At 35.0% G+C, this 20,148-nt stretch overlaps 1 protein-coding gene across 24 annotated transcripts in view; it reads left to right on the top strand.

Moving 5' to 3' along the window:
- RBFOX1 (RNA binding fox-1 homolog 1) overlaps positions 1 to 20,148 on the top strand; it is a 1,358,224-nt gene that overhangs the window by 1,245,531 nt on the left and 92,545 nt on the right. For all 24 annotated transcript variants that reach the window (XM_030002529.1, XM_030002523.1, XM_030002528.1 and 21 more), the window contains 4 exons: positions 8,017 to 8,160; positions 10,994 to 11,047; positions 16,690 to 16,782; positions 18,445 to 18,505. In XM_030002529.1, the coding sequence (XP_029858389.1) occupies positions 8,017 to 8,160; positions 10,994 to 11,047; positions 16,690 to 16,782; positions 18,445 to 18,505 (352 nt within the window). The remainder of the gene's footprint in view (positions 1 to 8,016; positions 8,161 to 10,993; positions 11,048 to 16,689; positions 16,783 to 18,444; positions 18,506 to 20,148) is intronic.

Genomic DNA, 20,148 nt, shown 5'->3' with positions numbered 1-20,148 from the left:
ACTAGATATACTCTTGACAGGTGCTTCAGGAGTACAGCGTGGGCCACCACCTGCACTTGCATGATCACTACAGAACAAATTCTATTAAGAATCATGCATGCCTCTTGCCAGTTGTCAGGCAGAACTTTTTTCAGCCACTGAAAACTTGCAGCATAACTGGCACTCCCCATTTTCATTGCACTTAACCTCCTCTCAGTGAAAATGGAAGAATTGGTAACAGTGACAGTTGTGGAAAAACTAGTCTGGCCAGAATAAATATATTGTGGTTTTAATTGATTTTAAGAACTTGACTTCAGTGTGAAGTCTTTTAAGAACTTGAGTGAAGTCCTTTAAAGAATAGACGATTTCTATTTCTAGAACTTAGTTAAGGAAACAGAAAATTAGTATTTTGGTAAAGATAAAGAATTTCTTTACAAAACAGTAGATTTTATTTTAACTGTTCTGATGATGGATTTTGTTAGAAAGCGTACCATATATTTATGCTGAAAGTACCTTATATGAAATAAAAAAATCATTTTCTGAACCCCCCTCTTTGATTGGGGTTTGTTTACCTAGAAAAATGGTTTCAATTTTAATTTATTTGAACACCTAAGCCTTCAGTAGCTCACTCAAGTAAAGGGAGTTCATCTCAATTTATTTCTGCGTATGTGCGAATGTGGTCTTCTATTTCTGTATTCTGTATTTATAACTTTCATTATAAGTTTTAAGACTACCATGTATTAAGATTCTTTAATATTTTATAATTGCAAATATGTGGTGGAATAGGAACCAGAAAGCAGTCTATGTGATTTGACCAGAAATGGCAAGGGGTATGACAGCGCTAGGCAGTGATATACTGAGAGAGAGAAGAGCAAATCAGTAAAAAAAAAAAAATCCTGTAAAATATGTATAAATATTGAAGACAACTGAAACTCAGAGAAAAGTTTTGTATCAGATGTGACTTGCGTTAGCTTCGGTAACAGTGTTTTCTGAACGCAGACTAGCAAAGGCTTTTCTTTTCTGTGTCATTTTTTCCTGAGTATATTTTGAACTGGCAGAGAATTACTTCAGATATTGTAATGAAACATTGTATACAAGGGCATCTGATTTTAGTACTAGTTTTCTTAAATCTTTGTTATTAACATTTACTTCTCCACACACTTCTGGTAGCTGATTTGATAATTTCAGTGATAAATATTAATGCGATTCTATACTTAGGCAATATTATGAGCATATCTATTTCATTTAAATTGGCTAGCTCAAGAAGTCGGTTTCACAATGTTTGTTTCTCTGAGTGGATAGATATATATCCTCACCTTTTGTCTTAAATAGTTTCTCTTCAATATTTATGAGAGAATACCAATGCAAAACATAATTTTTATTAAACTGGAGATATGTATGTATTGAATAAGATTGGACAAAGGTCAAGAAAAAAGTGAACTATAAAGAGAACTATCAAAGAATAATGATAGGACGACACAGGGTCTTAAGATAGAGAGGAATATTTATTCTCTGAAATGATAGATTAAAATTGACATATGAAGACATATTTCTGACTAGAGATGGAGGCATGCCTCACATGATTTTCTCTGAATGCTGTCCATACCTAAATTAAATTTCACCAAGATTAAACTTGTTTAGCTCATATATATCGATTGAGTTAGAAATTATTATGGAAAATGGAGCTTCTCAATTCTGTATGAAGTGCCTGCAAATGCAACCAACTGTCGTTAAAGGATTCAAGTTTCAGCAACTTATTTTAACATTTATGACATAAAATGGTGCTGGAAACTTGCGATTGTGTGCAATTGTGTGTTAATAAATATCCGTAGCAAATGTTTTTTACCTAAATAAGATTTTGTAGCAGTGTCTGTCATTTTATAGTCAATAGGATGCCAAAGTTCTCATCCTGTGGATCCCTCCAGGCAATACTCATCAATAATCTGCTAAAATATGTAACTGTTTATTAGGTTTTTTAAATTAGAAATACGTTCTCAGTGGAACCAGAAAAAAAGTCATGCAGCAAATTGGTGGAAATGACCTTTTGGTGAAGATGACAAATGACACCTTAAACCTCAGAGCTACAAACTAACCTGATACAGTGCTGACTGACATGCATAGGAAAAAAGCCAATCTGTAGTAATTTTCAAGGGTGCTAAGAACCTACAGTTACCATTGATTTCTATAGCACTAAGGGTCTGTATTACCAAGTGCTTTCAGCTCCCAGTGCATTCGTAGCTTTACTTCTTGGTTTACCTGTTTAGAAAAACAGCTTCTTTTAAAATTATTTGAGTTGTAACACACTGGATTATTTTTTTTTTTTAAATAGTTTTAACAGTTATGAAGCGTGATGTAGGCTTCTAGAAAAGTTTAGGAATTTTACAGTCTCACAGAAATTCCATACCTCAGGCTTTGTTAATGGAAGCAGTCTGTTTTGGGGTATTTACTGGTGCCCTGTAATAAACATTGTACCATGTCCACACCTGCGGTGGTACATTGTGACTACACTGGACCACATTGCACTCACATGATGCCGTTGTAACCAATTACGTCACAATAGAAAGGCATGAAGTGCCATAAAAACCATCAAAATTCTATTGAAAATTCATACCTGCAAAAACTAATATGCTGTTGAAAATAAAGTTGTGAATTTTGATTCAGAAGAGAGACAAGAAAGGAATTGTTCCCTTGTAATTTAAGGGGGTGCCTTATCCAAGGTCACAACTGCAGAAGGAGAGAGACCCTTAAAGGTCTCTGGATAGCTATTAGAGGAGAAAAATGACCTCTTTGTTCTGAAAATTATTATAGACCTCCAGCTGGTAAGATTCAGTGGATGAGATCTTTAGTGGGCAACTGGAGGTGCAGTACTAAACTCATGAATAATAGGGATTTGAGGTGATTTGGTGCTTCCTGTAGCCGGCCTGCCAGTTGAGATTGCTATTGGAATGTACTGGTGACAAGTTCTGCAACTGAACATACAAAAGGCAACCAGAAGAGAGGTTCTCCTGGACGAGATTCAAGCCACAATGGAGAACCTGATGTTAATGCCAGGCCAGAGAGAATGTCTGAGAGTGAATATGAAATGCAATCTGGGGAGGAAGGGTAAGAGAACCTTTCTCCTCTGCATGAGTCTTCACTGTAGAGGTCAGCCTCAGCCAGGTGATGATTACAATAATTTCCCAACTGTCAGAAAAAGTTGTCAGGGAAGAAACCAATTAAAGAATATTCAGGTAAGTTAGGTGTGGTGGGTTGGTTTTTTTTTCAGTTAACTGTTTCTAATTAGTTCCGTTCCAAGGTATTTAAAGATTAAACTGATAATATTTTGGAGCCATTAGTGTCTGTCTCTGTTACCTTGTAGAGAATGAGCAGAGGTACTGGAGATCAGGAGTAGAGTAGACATAATGCTGGTTTTTAAAGAGGAGGGAGAGAGAAGTGTTGATTATATAGGCTAAAGGGATGTGCTATTATCAGAGTTTCAGTCCTGGGAAAATACTGGAACAAGTAAATGCATATTGCTTTTTTAACACCTGAATGTACAAGAAGAATAGCCGTCAGCACAGATTTGTCAAAAGGATACAGTCTTTTACTTCTACAGTGGCCTTGTAGACAAAGGAAGAGCCTTGAATGTTGTATTTTGCTTTTCATAAGGCTTTGACACTTTCACACAAGACATGCTTTTAAGCAAGCTGGGAAATATCATAAACATGCAACTACAATAGGCTGGGTGGAAAACTAAAAACTGTGTTTAAGAAGTAGCTCGCTATCAAAATGAGAAGATTTATTAAAAGGAGTTCTGCAGGGATTTGTGGTGACTCAGTGTTTTTCTGTATTTTCATTAATGTTCTGAAATGATGGAATCAAGTGTACACTTACTAAATTTGCAACAATGTCAAGCTGGGAAGGACTGCAAGTACATTGCAGGACAGGATTAGAATTCAAAATAATCTTGGTAAGTTGTAGGTTTTGTTTGGAAAAATAAGATGCTATTCAAAAACATCAAATGCAAGGTGTTTACACGGCAACAACAAACTGCACAAATACAGCATGAAAAATAACTGGTTAGAGAGCAGTTCCATAAACAAGATTATAATGGATTACAAGTTGTATATGAATTTACATTGCCATCTTCTATAGGAAAAAAACCCAGTACACACACAAGGAAAAGCAAGGACCACCAGACAGCAGATAGTTCCAGTGGTAAAATGTGTTGAATTGTTGGGTTATGAATTGTGATCTCTTCACAAAGTTAAATTAATGACTTTTTGATAAGTGAAGGTAACTCTGATACAGCTTTGTACTCAAAAAATTATATCACGTGTGAAAAAACACACAGACTATGCTCCCTTTTATGTAATTTCTGTTTAATGATAAGGCTTAGGGGGGTTATTTATTTATTTGGTTTGCACAAAGCATGCTAATTTGCTTGATTGAGTCAGGAGAGGGTATTGAAAGAGACCAAACCCATAACAGATCAGGACTTGTACTGATTGCATACAGGACTGCAGGGGCGTAGCAAGGCTAATGTCCTATGCTAACTTCAATTAATTTTTGAAGAAATATCAACCACTGGTCTTTAGATCCTCTAGCAATGAAAATATTCTCTTGAAATGTATTATATATGTCTAAGGTAAATTGCATTCTAGCTCTTTGAGTCCACAGGGCTTTGAAACTTTCCTTTCTGGGATTTTGCAATATCCAGCCTGTCCTCTGTCCTATGTGTATTTTACCTCCTTGGAGTTACTTAGAAATTTTTGTATAAGCTTCACATTCCAATTTCAATTTGCAGTTATCCTTCTCCAGATCTCCTAGGCACATCCATAGATTTTTGGGATGATAATACACTTTGTAAAGAGACTGTTATGTTGTCAAGCCTTTTAATACATTGTAAATGGTTTAGCTCTGTTAATTCTGCCACAGACTTCTTTAAGGATGTTTACAGGTATGAATCTTTGATGACAGTGACTTTCTGAAGTTTCTGGTTTTCAGTCCTCACTGCCCAAACTCTGAGACATTCTTTGCTGAAACTGTAAATTTCAGGCTTCTGTGAACAAAGGTGGTAAAATCAAAAAGAAATACCCAGAAAATAACAGTACCTGGATTTACCCACTTCACCCATAATTTATAGCTCCTTCATTTTAGCATCATATTCAGAAACCTCACTGGCTTTTTGATGGCAATATATCTGTTCAGCTTCCTGGTATGGAAGTTGCTCCTAATGTTTTGGCATGCTAATAGTGCACTGTTCAACCCTCCTACTTCTTGTTTCTCATCATTTATATTAATACAATGAACAGAAATTACTTTCTCCAATTTGCATTTATACAGTACACAGATTATATAATTTCTTCCTGGGGCAGCCTTTGTTCCTGAAACTAAACAGCACCTTCAGAATTCTTTAATTCTCTTCAGATTAATCTAATTGACCTTAAATTCTTCTGGAGTGTTGTATTTCAAGTTTCCAGTCCCTTGTCCCCCACCTGCTCTCATATACCAAATTGCCTTCATATTTCTTTCTTTTTAAGGCCTGAAGGTAGAAAGTAATCTCTGCGGTGTCTATGGATGGAACAGTTGCCCAAAATCTAAATTTTAAATTTTTGAGTTGGTTTTAGATAGGAAGAGATACTGTCCTGGTTTTGGCTGGGATAGAGTTAATTGTCTTCCTAGTAGCTGGTACAGTGTTAAGTTTTGGGTTCGGTATGAGAAGAATGTTGATAACACACTGATGTCTTCAGTTGTTGCTACGTTGTGTTTCTACTAAGTCAAGGATTTTTCAGCTTCTCGTGCCCAGCCAGCAAGACGGCTGGAGGGGCACAAGGGGTTGGGAGAGGACACAGCCAGGGCAGCTGACCCAAACTGGCCAAAGGGGTGTTCCATACCATGTGACGTCATGCCCGGTATATAAACTGGGGGGAGTTGGCCTGGGGGGGTCGCTGGTTGGGAACTAACTGGGCATCGGTCAGCAAGTGGTGAGCGATTGCATTGTGCATCACTTGCTTTGTATATTCCAATTCTTTTATTATTATTGTAATTTTATTATTGTTATCATTATCATTATTAGTTTCTTTTTCATTCTATTAAACTGTTCTTATCTCAACCCACGAGTTTTACTTTTTTTTTTTCCGATTCCCTCCCCCATCCTACTGGGTGGGCGGGAAGTGTGTGAGTGGCTGTGTGGTGCTTAGTTGCTGGCTGGGGTTAAACCACGATGGCATGGAATATGTTTTTGTCTCTTAACAGCTATATACCGTGTTTAGTATTTAAGTCACTAGAAATTTGTAAAGAAGAACTGTTTAATTTGTGGGACCCTGCCTGTGAGTTCAGGGAGTAGCAGATGAAGAGATGTGGTGGCACTGACTCAGTTTTAGGTTTACACTTGAGCTGTTCCCAGTTCCTTGCTTGGATCACTCGAAAGTCCTTCTTTAGTGCACACAAAAGTTTGTGTTTGTGTATGAGTATCATCGTACCCCGTGAAATGTAGGCACTGCTGATGAACTGATGCTTCTGCAGAAATGATAAGGACCTTTATTTGTAAAGTGTTCTTAGCACAGAAGTATAGGCAATACAGGAAATTGTAGATATTTGTACTTTGAATTTGAGAACATTTGCATTTACTGGGGAAGATGATGTTGAATTTAACTTGCTAGAATTAAATTTATATGTAGTTGTTGCTGATGTAAATGATGTATTCTGTTTGAGTTGTTTTGCTTCCTCCTTAACAGGCTTATTGGTCCTAAAACTGTGTGGTAAGGTTTATTTTATTTAACCGTTTTTATTTTGCTTCAACTGTTGTCTCTTAAAAGAAATTTGATACTAGCAGGAAATGGGAGATTTCTTCATTTATTTTTTTTAAATTAAAAAAGTCAGAAAGACAAGCTGAACTGTAACATTAGGACACAAGAGAAAAATGAATACTTGAAAGATGAATATGGTCAGGAGGAAGAGGAAGGACAGAGAAAATAGAGTAACAGTTGTAAGATGGTCCTTGTAGTTTCATTGAACTATTTTCTTTCCTCTTCTTTTCTTCCAAATCCCCTCTACCAGTGCAAAAGAAAATAACTATGTTATTTTTACATACCTATGCGAAATCTTTTTCTAGTGAATGTGTGCTGTACCTGCAGTGATTAATTAGGTGCTGTATGATATAATTACAGAACGCAGATGAGAAATTTCTATAATATACTGATAGACGAGCATTGGTTCATTTTGCTTTTTGGATGAAGGACGTTATGTTTTTTTCCTAATCTCTCTAGGTGTTTATAATTGTTTGTTAAATTGTAAAACACAACCATGTCCTTCAATTATAAAATAGCATTTTAAAACTAGGGAACAGTATCCCTGTAAGAAGTACCATGATATGATCTTATTTTGGTGAGAAAGAAAATCTGTAAAACTTTGTTTCTGGGTCTCACTTTTATGTCAGGCAACCTTCACCACTGATTATATTTCTGTTCCCTATCAAAACTCAAGGTCTTTTCCATAATAGTGACCATTTATCTGGACAAAATGACCCTCTGGTGCCCATCAGCACTGCTTATGAAATAGCAACTAGGATGTGATGTGTTACCTACCTCCTGTGTAGAAGTCCCAATGGCCTCTGAATGAAAGTACTAATCTTACTTGAAAGTGTACAGCTTGCTTCTGCAAGTAGGTTGCTATGTGGACATGGAGATTCAGTTTCTTCTGTTGGCAAGCACTGATGAGGTTAAAGGGGTTTCAGCAGTCTTATAATATAGGGAGACATATTTCTTCATTTTTTAAAAGAAGCTAAGAAAATCAACAAATAATAATTTCCTTCCTATTCTCCAGTTTATTCCAAATACATATTAAAAATATCACTGAAACTGTATACTGTTGAGACAGATACAGAAATTGATTTGATTTTCATGTATTTCAAATTCCGGTATTTGTTAGTACCTTTGAGCAGATTTAATTCCTTTTTAGTCTTTTTTTTTTTTTTTTGAGAATTTAAGCCCACAACTTTATGATAAAAATGGCAGAAATACTTACAATGTGCTTTATTTTGCTTTACCCTTTTAGCAGACAGATGATGCAGCACAGACCGATGGCCAGCAACAGACACAATCTTCTGAAAACACAGAAAACAAATCACAGCCAAAACGGCTTCACGTCTCAAATATACCATTCAGATTCCGGGATCCAGATCTTAGACAAATGTTTGGTGTAAGTACTTATACTTTATTTATGCTTTTTTTATATTTGCATTGCAATAGGTATTTTATATTATAGTCAGCCGTGAGAGCAGTATCTCTGATTTAGGTTGTTTAACCATTTTCAGTAAAGACTCTCTTTTCATTTATTCATAACCAAACATCTGATTTGCTAGCCACAACTGGGAAAAGAAATTCTACTGATTCTACTGTATGTGATACAGATGGGTGTGTTGTATGTATTGTGTTGTTTTGTATTACATTCAAAAAAAGCTATCTACGTTGGCTTAAAATATTGAATTCATATATATTCGTGCTGTACAAATCTGGATTTATATGGCTGTATTTATGGATTTTGGAAAGCATGATGTAAAAAAGTCAATGGCTGACCTCAGGAGCAAGGGACCCAAATCTACAGAAGTAAGACATGGGCTGATTTTAAGCAGGAAGCCAAGGAGTAGGAATCATGACCCACCCTCACAGGTATTGTAGGCCTGTAAGCTTCTAAAGTTTTTGTCAGTATTTTTCTATAAGTCTCTCAATTTTTGCTTTTACTCAGGTTGTTAGCTACCTTCAAGTGCATTGGCTGTGTTTCACACATCTCATAGGTGCCATTGATTCTAGGCTCATAACTGTGAGAGGTTAGACCGGGTTTCTTCTCCCTGCTCCAAGAACTCTTGGGTTATTTTGAAATGTCACTAAATAAAATCTAGAAATAGTACTTGATCAGCTATTAGAACCCAGCTTTTCCAAGTTACTACTCTTGAGTATTTTTGTTACTCTTGCTTTCTTATTTCTGAGTCGCTAAAACTTAATTCTCCTCTGCGTTACAGTTTGTTATAGAGTGCAGCATCAAGTACTTCATGGCACTATATTTTTCTCCATCTTTCATGTTCAGTTCAGATTTTTAAGTTCTTCTAATGTCTTTGTATGTGAGTTAAGACATTGTGATTTTCAGTATTTATGAAGTGAAGGAAACAGTCACTGGAAAAAGAATCCTGGTATAGTACTGGGAAATGAGAGTGATTCTTTTGCTGTATCTGGCTCTCTACAAGTAACCTCCCCTAAATGCAGCTTGTAGCTCATCAGCAAAATAGCAGAAGGCATAATAATTAAACCTCTAGAGAAAAATATGTAAATTTATTTAAATTAAACAAACCACTTAAAATAGATGGATTTTATTTGAAAGTACTTTAAATGAAAAAATTGGGGTGGGTTTTTTGAGGTATTGTAGTAATTTGTAAGTGAATAAAAACATTTCTTTTCAATATTTCTAAGTCTTAGGACTCAAAAGACTAACACTGGGAATGGCTAGAGTTTTCCAGCTTTAGAATGACGCGGTAACAGTAAACTTTTAGCTTCTGAATTGATAGAAAAATGAAGTTTCTGCAAGTGTGAGTTGAAGTACCTGATACGAAACATGGTAATGCTGCATCATGACCGTATTATACTTATAACAGGTGATCTTTTTCATGGACATAAATACAGCAGAGGATTGTTTAAATATTAAGTCATTGTCTGCTTATAGGCTAAAGTTGCAGTTAAAATGTTAATTAGATGGTGAATGCAAGAACATAAAATAAGCCAAGGGATAACAAACGATGGTTAATTTTTCATAACCAAGTTGAAAGCTAGAGAAGGAATACTGTCCTTCTGGCCTGAAATTGTTTATTATATCTTAAAAGACTGGAGTATAGGCTCATTTCCGCAGTTTCTTGGACTCTTGTCAGATCACTCTTCATTTGCCTGCCTCTAATTTCTGCCTTTTTGTTTAATATATTGTGTCACTTATTGGTATTAACACTGATCCATGCTGTACGTTAATGACATATGAAATGACAGAAACGACCCACTGATACAGTAGAGTGTCACATCACAAAATGTGTCATATCAGAAAGCATTCTAACTAAATGCTGCCCGAGGCAAACATTTATTCTCTTACTAAGACAAGTCCAATAGAGCCTTTTTCTTTGGGATAGCAACTGTGGTCAAGTTTTGTGTGTGTGAACAATGCCTAGATGATTGTGAGTGCTATTTTAAGGTCAACAGTAATGACAGATACTACTAATATTATCATAGAAGTGCAATTCTGAGCAGGGAAAAATCCCCAACAAGTAAGTATCCATTCCAGTTTTCCAAGTTATACTCTAGTAAGACAAGAATTGCTTAGGGAGTAATGGTTATCCCTTTTCAGCAAGGGTGGAGAGAAATCCTCACTCCTTGAAGCCAGCAACAAAACTCCCAGCTGGTTTAATCTCATTCCTGTAAAGCAGAAGTAACGAAACTGTTTTACTTGCCCTGGAAAGCAGCTGCAAAAAGTCTTCTGAAATAAAGGTTCTTCAGAGGGAAGGATGACCAGAGGGCAGCAATGTTAACGCAGCCATTAATCCTGTCTTGGTAGTGATGTTTATTACACTCCAAGCAAAGTAAACTAGTAGTGTATTACATATAAAAAAACCGGTGATGGCAGCTGGACTGAATGGATCACAAAGAAGTAACCTTCTGTGTGCAAAGACAAAATAAAAAAAAAAGAAATTTAGAACTTTCACTTCACTGTGATCACAGTCTAATGATGATTTCTTTTTTGTCAGGTGGTGTCACTGAACTTAAAGTTCATAAATGCATATGTGGAATGATAGCGACAAGTGTAATGATACATGCGATTTAGTTGTAATATTGATCTCGCTCCTCTTCAGTGTGACTTTTTTGGTACTTGACTATTTTTGGTTTTATATTCTTTAACTTTTTTATGCGGTGCACCATTTTGCGAAACAAACATTTGTACTGTTTATGATCGAAGTGTTGAAGTTATCTTATTTTCATGTAACTTTTCTATTTCTTTGCAGCAATTTGGTAAAATCTTAGATGTTGAAATTATTTTTAATGAGCGAGGCTCAAAGGTAAGCAGTTTAATTCACCCATGGAATTTTTTAATTTGTTTAAAATATTTATATGAGTAAAAGGAAACAACTGCACTGCTGTAAAAAATAACACCTGAAATTCCATGTTAGTGAAAACATCTTCTGAGCTGTCATTCAGTTTCCTAAGTAGCATGAAAATCATTGGACTCATTTTATATCTTTTAAAGGGGGTAATTTTAGCTACTCCAAACTGTCATCTGTTTTATGGGAATGTTGATTTCTGCTGTCTTTATTCTTCAAGGGTAATTATCTTGTTTATTTTATAAGATGAGTCCATACTTACAGATGTTTGTAGGCAGGTTTGTATTAGAACAGGTATTTTTTCCCCTGTTGAAATGAAAGATGATAATGATACCTAATAACTATCCTCTTTAGTAATTAGCTGAGAAAATATGTGATTGTTCCAGATAATCTAAGTGCAGATGTTTTCCTCTTTAGTTAAAGCTTCAGTACACCAACCCTTTGAAAACAAACTATTTTAACATTTATTTGATTAAAAGAGTTCTTATTGTATTGCAAACATTTAATTTTTTCTGAAAATTACTTTGCCTTAAATGCATATTTCAATTTATTCAATACTTAAGAAATAAAGCAAGACAGAAAGGCTATGACTGCATTAGCATCATTACCTGGTGGAAAACTGTAGCCCAGTATGCTTCAGCTATGATATCAGGTGCATTGTCAAGGTTTATGTGTATGTCACGTGCATGATAGCTTTTTCCTTTTCCTGCCACGGCAGACACACTAGAATGTTTATCCACCAATGTTTCAGTCTTTCTGCAACTCTCATATAAGATTTATTATTAGTGATGGAATTCTTTTCCTGTTATAGGCATACTGTAATCTGTCCTTTTTTAAGAATCAGATACATCATAAATCTCTCTTAAATCAGATATATTTTAATTCTGTTAGTTTTTCCCTTAATGTGTTTGTATTTATATTCTAAAGTTAAAGTCATCACCTTTTTAAAAAAAAAAAAAAAAAAAGGCTGAAATTTCCTGATTGATATTCCAAAATTATTCTAACATTCATTAATTTTAGTACCCTTGCCTGCTAGCCCAAACCCAATTGGAACATTTACCACCTTTTCAGTAACCAACCAAAATGTGTGGAATTTTGTAGCTTAGAATCTCCTACTCTGGCTGAAATTTATTATCGTTAAATTTTGGCTGTTAAATAGTGTTTGCAAAAGATGTATATTGTCCAGAACCCGCTCCTGCTGGATAGTATCATAAATGTCAAAAGACATTTGTCAAATGTCAAAAGACAAGTGTGGGACACTTGCCACCTTTGGTTGGTTCTGTTGAAGATGGAGTGGAACTGAGTACACACGTCACGGTGGTCGTCTACACATTTGTTTAGCCATTAGATCTTATACATGTAGGACTTTTAACCACCACGTCTGCATCAGACTGCATAAGTATAAGGCTTTTTTAAAGTATTTGCGGGATGGGGTGAAGAGGTATTTCTGAATTGATTTTTTTTAACAGTGATCTTGCAGTAGTGCAAATATCCCAGTGCCTTGTGCTAAAAACAAACTCCTAGAAAGGATTTCCCAAGGAAGAGGTTTTCCTAGGTAGGCTTGTAATGTCACTACATAGTGTTAGAGACTCTAAGACCTACTCTGATTAAATACTTCTGCACTATCCAGTGCTGTGTTGGTGCATCCAAGCTGGCTCTGATTAAACTGCTGAAGATACTTAAAGCAGTTTTGTGATGCATCTCATTGCTTATGTATGCTGCTTCTCATCTTGTTTAGAGTTATTTCAGGTATAGCTACATAGTATTTTGATTTGCAGAGGTACCCTACAATTCTCTCAACTAAATAAAAAGTTAAAAAATAGGATTAGGATTAAGAACATCATCTTTTTTTTTTTTTTTCCTTTTTTTTTTTTAATCTGATCATTTCATGTCCATTCTGTAGGATTTAAGATGCACCAGATTAAAGTCCCATTCCTGGCAGTGCTTATCTATGTATTCATAAAATCCCACTGAAACTGAAAGGACTACTAAGTGGTCTCAAACTGAGTACAGGTAAAAAAGTTTGCAGGATCAAAATTCAAAGTTGTTTCTAGCTGCAGTTTGGCATAAAAGAATTGCTAGAAATTTTTTTTTTTTCTTTGTTTATTTCTTTGTAGTCCAATAATTAATGTTTAAAAAGATTCTTGCAAAAACATCAGAAGTAAGCTAATTTTCATGCCATAATAATTAAGAAAAATGGAATTGCATATTCAGAAAACATAATGCTGCAGCACCACAATGCAATATAAAATAATTTTGCAGAAAGGTGTCTTTTCATAAGAGAAACCCTAAAATAATACAAGTTTCATACTACAAATTTCTGGTTGTTTGGGGGCATAATGCTAATTAAGATAATTACTTAATTACTTAATAACTTTGCTAGAATTGTATGGCAACACTGATGACTTTTGAAACTCTTTATAAGAATTGCAAGAATTTCAGTATTGTTTTGGTGTAGATCTTTCTTACAACCTGTGTTAAATAAATAAGGCTTACCTTTGCCAATTCTTGAAGCAGTTGATTAAAGTAACATTTAAAATTGCTGGTAACTTACGTTTCTCTGCATTTACCACTCATCTTGGAAGGACAATTTGAGATATATCTTCCATTACTGTGGATATTTTAATGCTACTGTGCTGTTTCAACACTGAAGCTCTCCATGGAGCTGCAAATGGCTTGTGTCTTGGGCACAATTGCAAGGCTGCAAAGATACAAGAACGTCAACAAGTACCATTTCTTTACAGTTGTAAATTAATGCTCTATACAGCTATACACTACATACATACTTTCATACATCTGTTTCTGTGTATATGTAGTAATATATACCTAGTATATATTATATTAACATATATTTCCTCAAATAAGAAGAGCTCCAAAGCACCTCCCAAATTAAAACAGAACCTTCTCTCATACTAACTTGGCTATTATTAAATCACTTGACTGACTTTAAATATAAAGTGCAGAAATTTACATTACCAGTTAATAAAATGCATAGTATTCTAAGCTAAAGTAGCTGTTGAATCAGCTGCATATAAAATGAATGTTAACATGTTTTTGTAGGTATTTGAATGTGTGATGAATGAATCTATGTTCTGTGATCGAATTTCTGTGTCCGCTAGGTAAAATTAAAGATTTGCCTAAATAATAAGAGCTTAATTTAAGTAGTGTTAATTATAAGAGTAAGTACAACATAAGAAATTAAAAAATTACAATGAGTATTCTTTTCAGAGTCTTTGAAGTTCCTGTCTTATCTTGGCTTGTGGCTCCACTTTGTATCTTTTTCTAATTTTTTAATATAATTAGGGTTTTATCTTTCCCTTTAGTTGTTCGAGAAAAAGTAACTGGCAGTGCTCTGAGCTAAGAAGACTGATTCAAAATTTTGTCTAAACAACTCCCACCAAATGTTAGCAGTTCTGAGAAGGGGCAGCTGTTCAGCAAGGAGGAGAGGGGAGAACAAACAGAATTGGGGGAATTTATGCTATTGCTTGGAGCTAGGCTCCTTGGATCCATGGTTTCAGTGATGTCTGCTGCTGTGAAATTTTCTTAATGGCATCTTAAATTATGAGCTTTTTTTACAGAGCTTTTACAAGATGGGAGGAAGCAGTTGAAGAAGAAATAAAAGTTTAAAGTTGAGGATGGGTTTAGGTATAAGAAAAGCCTATTGCAGGCATCTAAAACATAGGGATTAGTGCTGAGGAGGGGGATTTACTTTCTCTCAACACTCCTGGTGCTTTGGGGAGAAGAGACTTACGTCCTCAGTGTCTCGTGACAAGCAAGGTCGTGGCTTTGTGCTAAAATTGTGGAGGGTAGAGTGGAGAAAATGTGTGGAATCAGGAGTTTTGCGAATGGCTTCAGCTAGAAGTGGAACTGCTGATAGAGCACTTCTGAGCTCAGGCTTCAGCATGGCTTTACAGGAGGGGAAAAAAAAAGAGCAACAGACAGTGTGTTTAAGCTACTTTGAAGAGAATGGAACATAAACTGCTACTGTCCAGAAATGTCACTTTCTATGTTGTAAACAGGCATAAATAAATGTGGTGTTTGAGTAGGTAAAATAACCCAAATAACCCTTATAATGATCCTGATAGTTTCTTAACTTTTTTTATCGATTGTTGATTAATTAGTTTTGTAGTTCATGTCCATTGTTTTTCTCGATGTTTGCTGTCAGTTTTGCCTTAGTTTCACATTTGGTCTCCTCTTTGTATAAAATGTATAAATAAATGTATAAATATTTTCCTTTTTTTTTTTTTTTTTTAAATCAGTCACTATTTACATAATAGGTAGAACTGCAGAGAGTGAGTGGGTGAATACTGACCACAAAACTTAGTGAATGGACTGGAGAATGAGGAGACGTGGTGCATGGCTTATTGCTGAGGAACAGAACAGAGGGAAGCTTTACCTCATAGTTCAAGCTAAAGTAACAGTAAAGGAAATGGTGTAGTAGGACTTCAAATATGTGCAGCAATGCCTATATATAAAGTGGCCAGGTATAGCTTGCAACTGATTCTTGTTATGACACACCAAGGATGTAGCAGCTTATTTGTTCAGAAAACTTTGGGAAAGCATGCAAAGGCATTGTAGTGCTAATGCAAGAATTACTTCAAAGGGTTGGTGTATGTTTCTAAAATGTTTTTCAATGTCTGTTTTTTTAAAAAACTCTTTGCCATTTTAAACAGTGTTTAATTTAACTTAGCACAATAAAAAGAATTTTAGTAGGATTGGAAATATTTGTTTAGCCTAATATTATAAAGCAAAGCATTTGTCATAAGCAGAATTTCATAGCTGTCGAGTATTCTCCCGTCCCACTAACACGGGATTCTGGAGTTTTACCAGTTGCATGTTCTATATGTGGAAAGTAATATACATAAATAGTAAATGAACCAGTTAAACTTATTCAAAACGTTTACATTTTTATTCCTTTATCAGAGTTTCTTTTTCTATTCACATCATGTGATTTTATTTGATCTGTTAATACAAGAAAGTTTATACTTTGTTCAAAAAGTACTTTTGTTTTGTTGGTGGTTTTCTTTTTTTTTTCTTTTATAAAAAAATAAGTAAAGGCTGTATAGTTTGACAAAAGTTTAAGTTACCCTAGTGTTGCATGGGAACAATGTTTCTTATGATCACAACAGCATGATTAAGTAGGCAATGTTTTAGAGTATATTGACATTCAGTGTTGAATTTTGTGCACATGTTTTTTTATTTTGTTGAGATATCTGCATGTCATTAAAATGTGGTTCATTTTCTTTTCTCATTAGTTCATTTTTTTCTATGTGAAGACACTGTAATTTGTTTTAATTTCATTTTCTTATTGTTAGATTTATTTTCCTCTGTAGTGACATGTAGAAAGGTATTTTTGGTATCATTCTTTGAATTTCTCAGAGGGTATTATCTAACTGATGACAGAAAAAATTTGTTCACATTTGTCGCTTATTTATTGCACATCTCAATACAATTATAATTTTTCTAATTTGCATGTTACAGAAATGAAGCAAGGACAAGAAAATATTAAATTAAAGAGAGAGAACATAAGCAAACAAGTGGTCATTGACTGAAATAATAATGTGCATGTTGTTTTCCCCCCTTCTCCCTCCTGCATGCAGGGATTTGGTTTCGTAACTTTCGAAAATAGTGCTGATGCGGACAGGGCGAGGGAGAAATTACACGGCACCGTGGTAGAGGGCCGTAAAATCGAGGTGCATGTTCAAAATATTTTCCTTTTCATCTTTTTTATAAATGTCTGCTTCACTCTCATTTGTTGTTTCAGATGCATCATTGGTGTCTTCTGTGTGCTCCCCTTTCCCCTTCCCATTGTTTATATATATATTTATATATAAAGAGAGAGAATCTGGCCTTACTTGGGTTTTTTATTATTATTTCTTTTGTAATTATTATTATTATTATCATTATTGCTGAAAGGTGGATGACAGAATTGAAAAAAAATGAAAGCTTTAATATTTTGAAGTTATTATTTTGGATGTTTTGTAAATCAATGGGTGCAGTAGATTCCAAAAACCAGCCAACAAAAAAAAAAAAAAAAAAATTAAAAATTGAGAACAACAAAAAAAAAAGTGTGACAGACAAAACAAAAACAAACAAAAGGTTGGTTTTTTTTTTTGTTTTGTTTTGTTTTTTTTTTTTTTTTCTGCAGGGTTGATGCGGGATCCACAGTGGCTTTCAAAAAATTCAGATTGGGAAAGAAGCATCCAAAAGATGTACAAGAAAAAGAAACAAAGCCAGACTAGAGACCGACCAATTTTAACATTTAATTTTTAATGAAACCATCAGGCTACTTTGGCTGGATGGCCTGAGCCATTCATATCTATTAAAAACCCAGCACCACTGGATCCCCTTCAATACTGCCTCAGTCGTATTTGTTAGAATAAAAAAAAATACCAATTGAAAATGCTGTCGTCTTTTGAGTAAGATGTTGCATATTTTGCCTTTTCATTTTCCCCCTTCGACGGTAGCGCTTAGGGCCCTCACCAAACTCTCAGTAACCATGGTAACTGTATACATACCCATGCTGGCGATGGTGCTGAATGGTAAGTGGAGAAGTCCATCTGCCGTTTCACGTATTTAGCGCTGATATACCACGTGAATTTTTTTGACTTGTTGTATTAAGTTTTCTTGATGCTACATTTTTTTCTATATTGGTACGCCTGTAATTGAGTGTACGTTTTAAGCAAGCCTGGGAGGCACTGATTGGATTGAGGATATGACTTCGTGCACATCTTACTCAGATTGTTAACTCCATATTGTGTTAAATAATGCACCCTCTTTTTATCCTTTTGTTAGCTGTGATTTTAAAGCTTGAATGATTTTGTTAATTCTTGCAATGAAAAAGGCTCTTGTTCCAAGTGTTGAATGCTAGATGTTGCTTTTCCAATGGTACTTCTCTTCTGAAGGGTTATGTTGCACACTGCTAAAATTCGTTTGTCCCTTTTTTTGACATTTTCTTTGTTTCCTTGTACCTTGTCTCTTTCCCTTCTACTCCACTGCATGTTCCTTCATATAATCTTTTTTTCTGTTTTGAGTATTTATTGTATCAGTGTTATCATGGAATACAAGCATGCTCTTAAGTCTTAAATTATGCAGTACCTTTTAATTTGCTTTTCATGTCTTTTTATTAAAGTTTAAATGATATGATGTTGCTTTATTGAAATGATTTGTAAGTTAAAATGGTTATGAAAGTAAATGTAATTATAAATAGTATGATTTTGTTATGCACCTGTTGCCTTCTAGAAATTAAATTGCATTTTATTTTTACATTACTAATAGCAGTAATAATGCATGCATTTAATAGTAACATGGACCCTCCCTGTAACCCTTTCTAATCCAGTGTTCTATGTGCTTAGGTAAATAATGCAACAGCACGTGTAATGACAAATAAAAAGACCGTCAACCCTTACACGAATGGTAAGTGCATGAGATCTCAGTGCTTTGTTTTAATGTCACTGCATGTGAAACCTCACTCTTCTGCTGAACGGGTGGACTCATCTACTCATGAAGCGTCACAGTCCGCATCCCCTGCATCTCCTTGGGCTCAGGCTTTGTCCGGCGACCTAAAACATCATATGGCTGGGCACAAATTCCATCTGTGCAAAGTGCAGCTAATTCACAGCCATGTGGGCATAGCATGCGTTATTTGGCCTGGTTGGAATCTAAGTCTTTAACCACAGTGGCTTTTGTATAGGAAAATATACCTGACAGGAAAGCGTTATTCTCTACTAGCTTTGTGCAGTGTTAATGTTGCGATGAATGAACTAATCGGAGGATACGATTTTGCTTGGATGAGGGAGGTAGGGAGACCAGCAAGAAGAATGTCTCTGTCAGGCATGAGATACTTTTTAGTAGGAAGACATGCATCTAGTCAAAGATAATTTTCTGTGTCTTCTTTCCACAATTTGTTAGAAGTAAAGGGCAAACTGTAATTGGGTGCTGCTTCCAGCTTTTTTTCCCTGGAAAAATCTAAATTCCAAGCTATCTAAAAAAAATTCATTCTAATACTGACCTAACTTGGTATAATGTTGTACGTTAATGATAGAAAAATAATCCATAGATATTCGAGGGGTTTGAAAGGAATACATTTTAACAATGTTTCCTTTGGCAATGTTTGATCATGTGCTTGAGCTGTTTGCGTTTGCTAGTTCAGAAAATTCTAACAAGTTCCTAACTCAACAACATCAAACAATAATACATCAATTAAAGTTAATTGCAATTACTTTTTCCAGTTGTACTAGACTGTGTAGTTATAATTATTTGCTTTTCAATTTAATTTAGTTTTTCCCATCCAGTAGAAAGCAGATGAAATCTGCACGTACACCAGTAAAGGTTTCCACAGGTAGATCAGACTCTTTTCCATTTTGAAATATAATGGATCTTATTTTCTATATCTGAGGTCTCATTAGTGAGGTTTTACTAAAACCCAGGGCAAACAGTGGCTTTATTTTTTATTGAAAGAGTCAATGTTTTCCTACCACAGTAAAAATAAAATATAGTGATGGTTTTCATTTGACATGTGATAACTGAACTAATTAAAAATGATCTGGAGAAGAAGAGTCTGAAATTCCTCATGCTTTCTCAGAAACTGTTTTCTTCCTCATTTTGTACATAAATGTGGAACTTGGCAAATGGTGCAGATGGGAAAACCTCCTTCATTTTTACTGGCTTTAAAACATCTCAGTGAATCTAACGAAAGAGACACAAAGCTTGACTGGATCACATAACAAGATTTTGTTGCAATAATGAGCTAAATTAACAATATGGATATGATCCTATGAACTTTGTCTGCTATATTGTAATGATAAAAGGATAAAAGTAGTTCTGTTATAAATGATGGTGTATATTTTGTATTCATATTATCCTAAGGCTACAAAACTGTTAATTAGCAGATAACACATTACATATCAGCACATCCAGTGCTGAAGGAAGGGAATGCTGGAAATAGAGATGTGAGATTTTAGGAATCTGATTTTAGAGGATGTTCATCTCTGTCTCCTGCCTGCACAGCAGGATTACTTAGGTCATATGTTATCATTTATTAATATCCAAAACCAGAA

This window comes from Aquila chrysaetos, chromosome 25 (assembly GCF_900496995.4).
Source record: "Aquila chrysaetos chrysaetos chromosome 25, bAquChr1.4, whole genome shotgun sequence".
Lineage (NCBI taxonomy): Eukaryota > Metazoa > Chordata > Aves > Accipitriformes > Accipitridae > Aquila > Aquila chrysaetos.
This window is presented reverse-complemented; position numbering and strand designations above follow the sequence as displayed.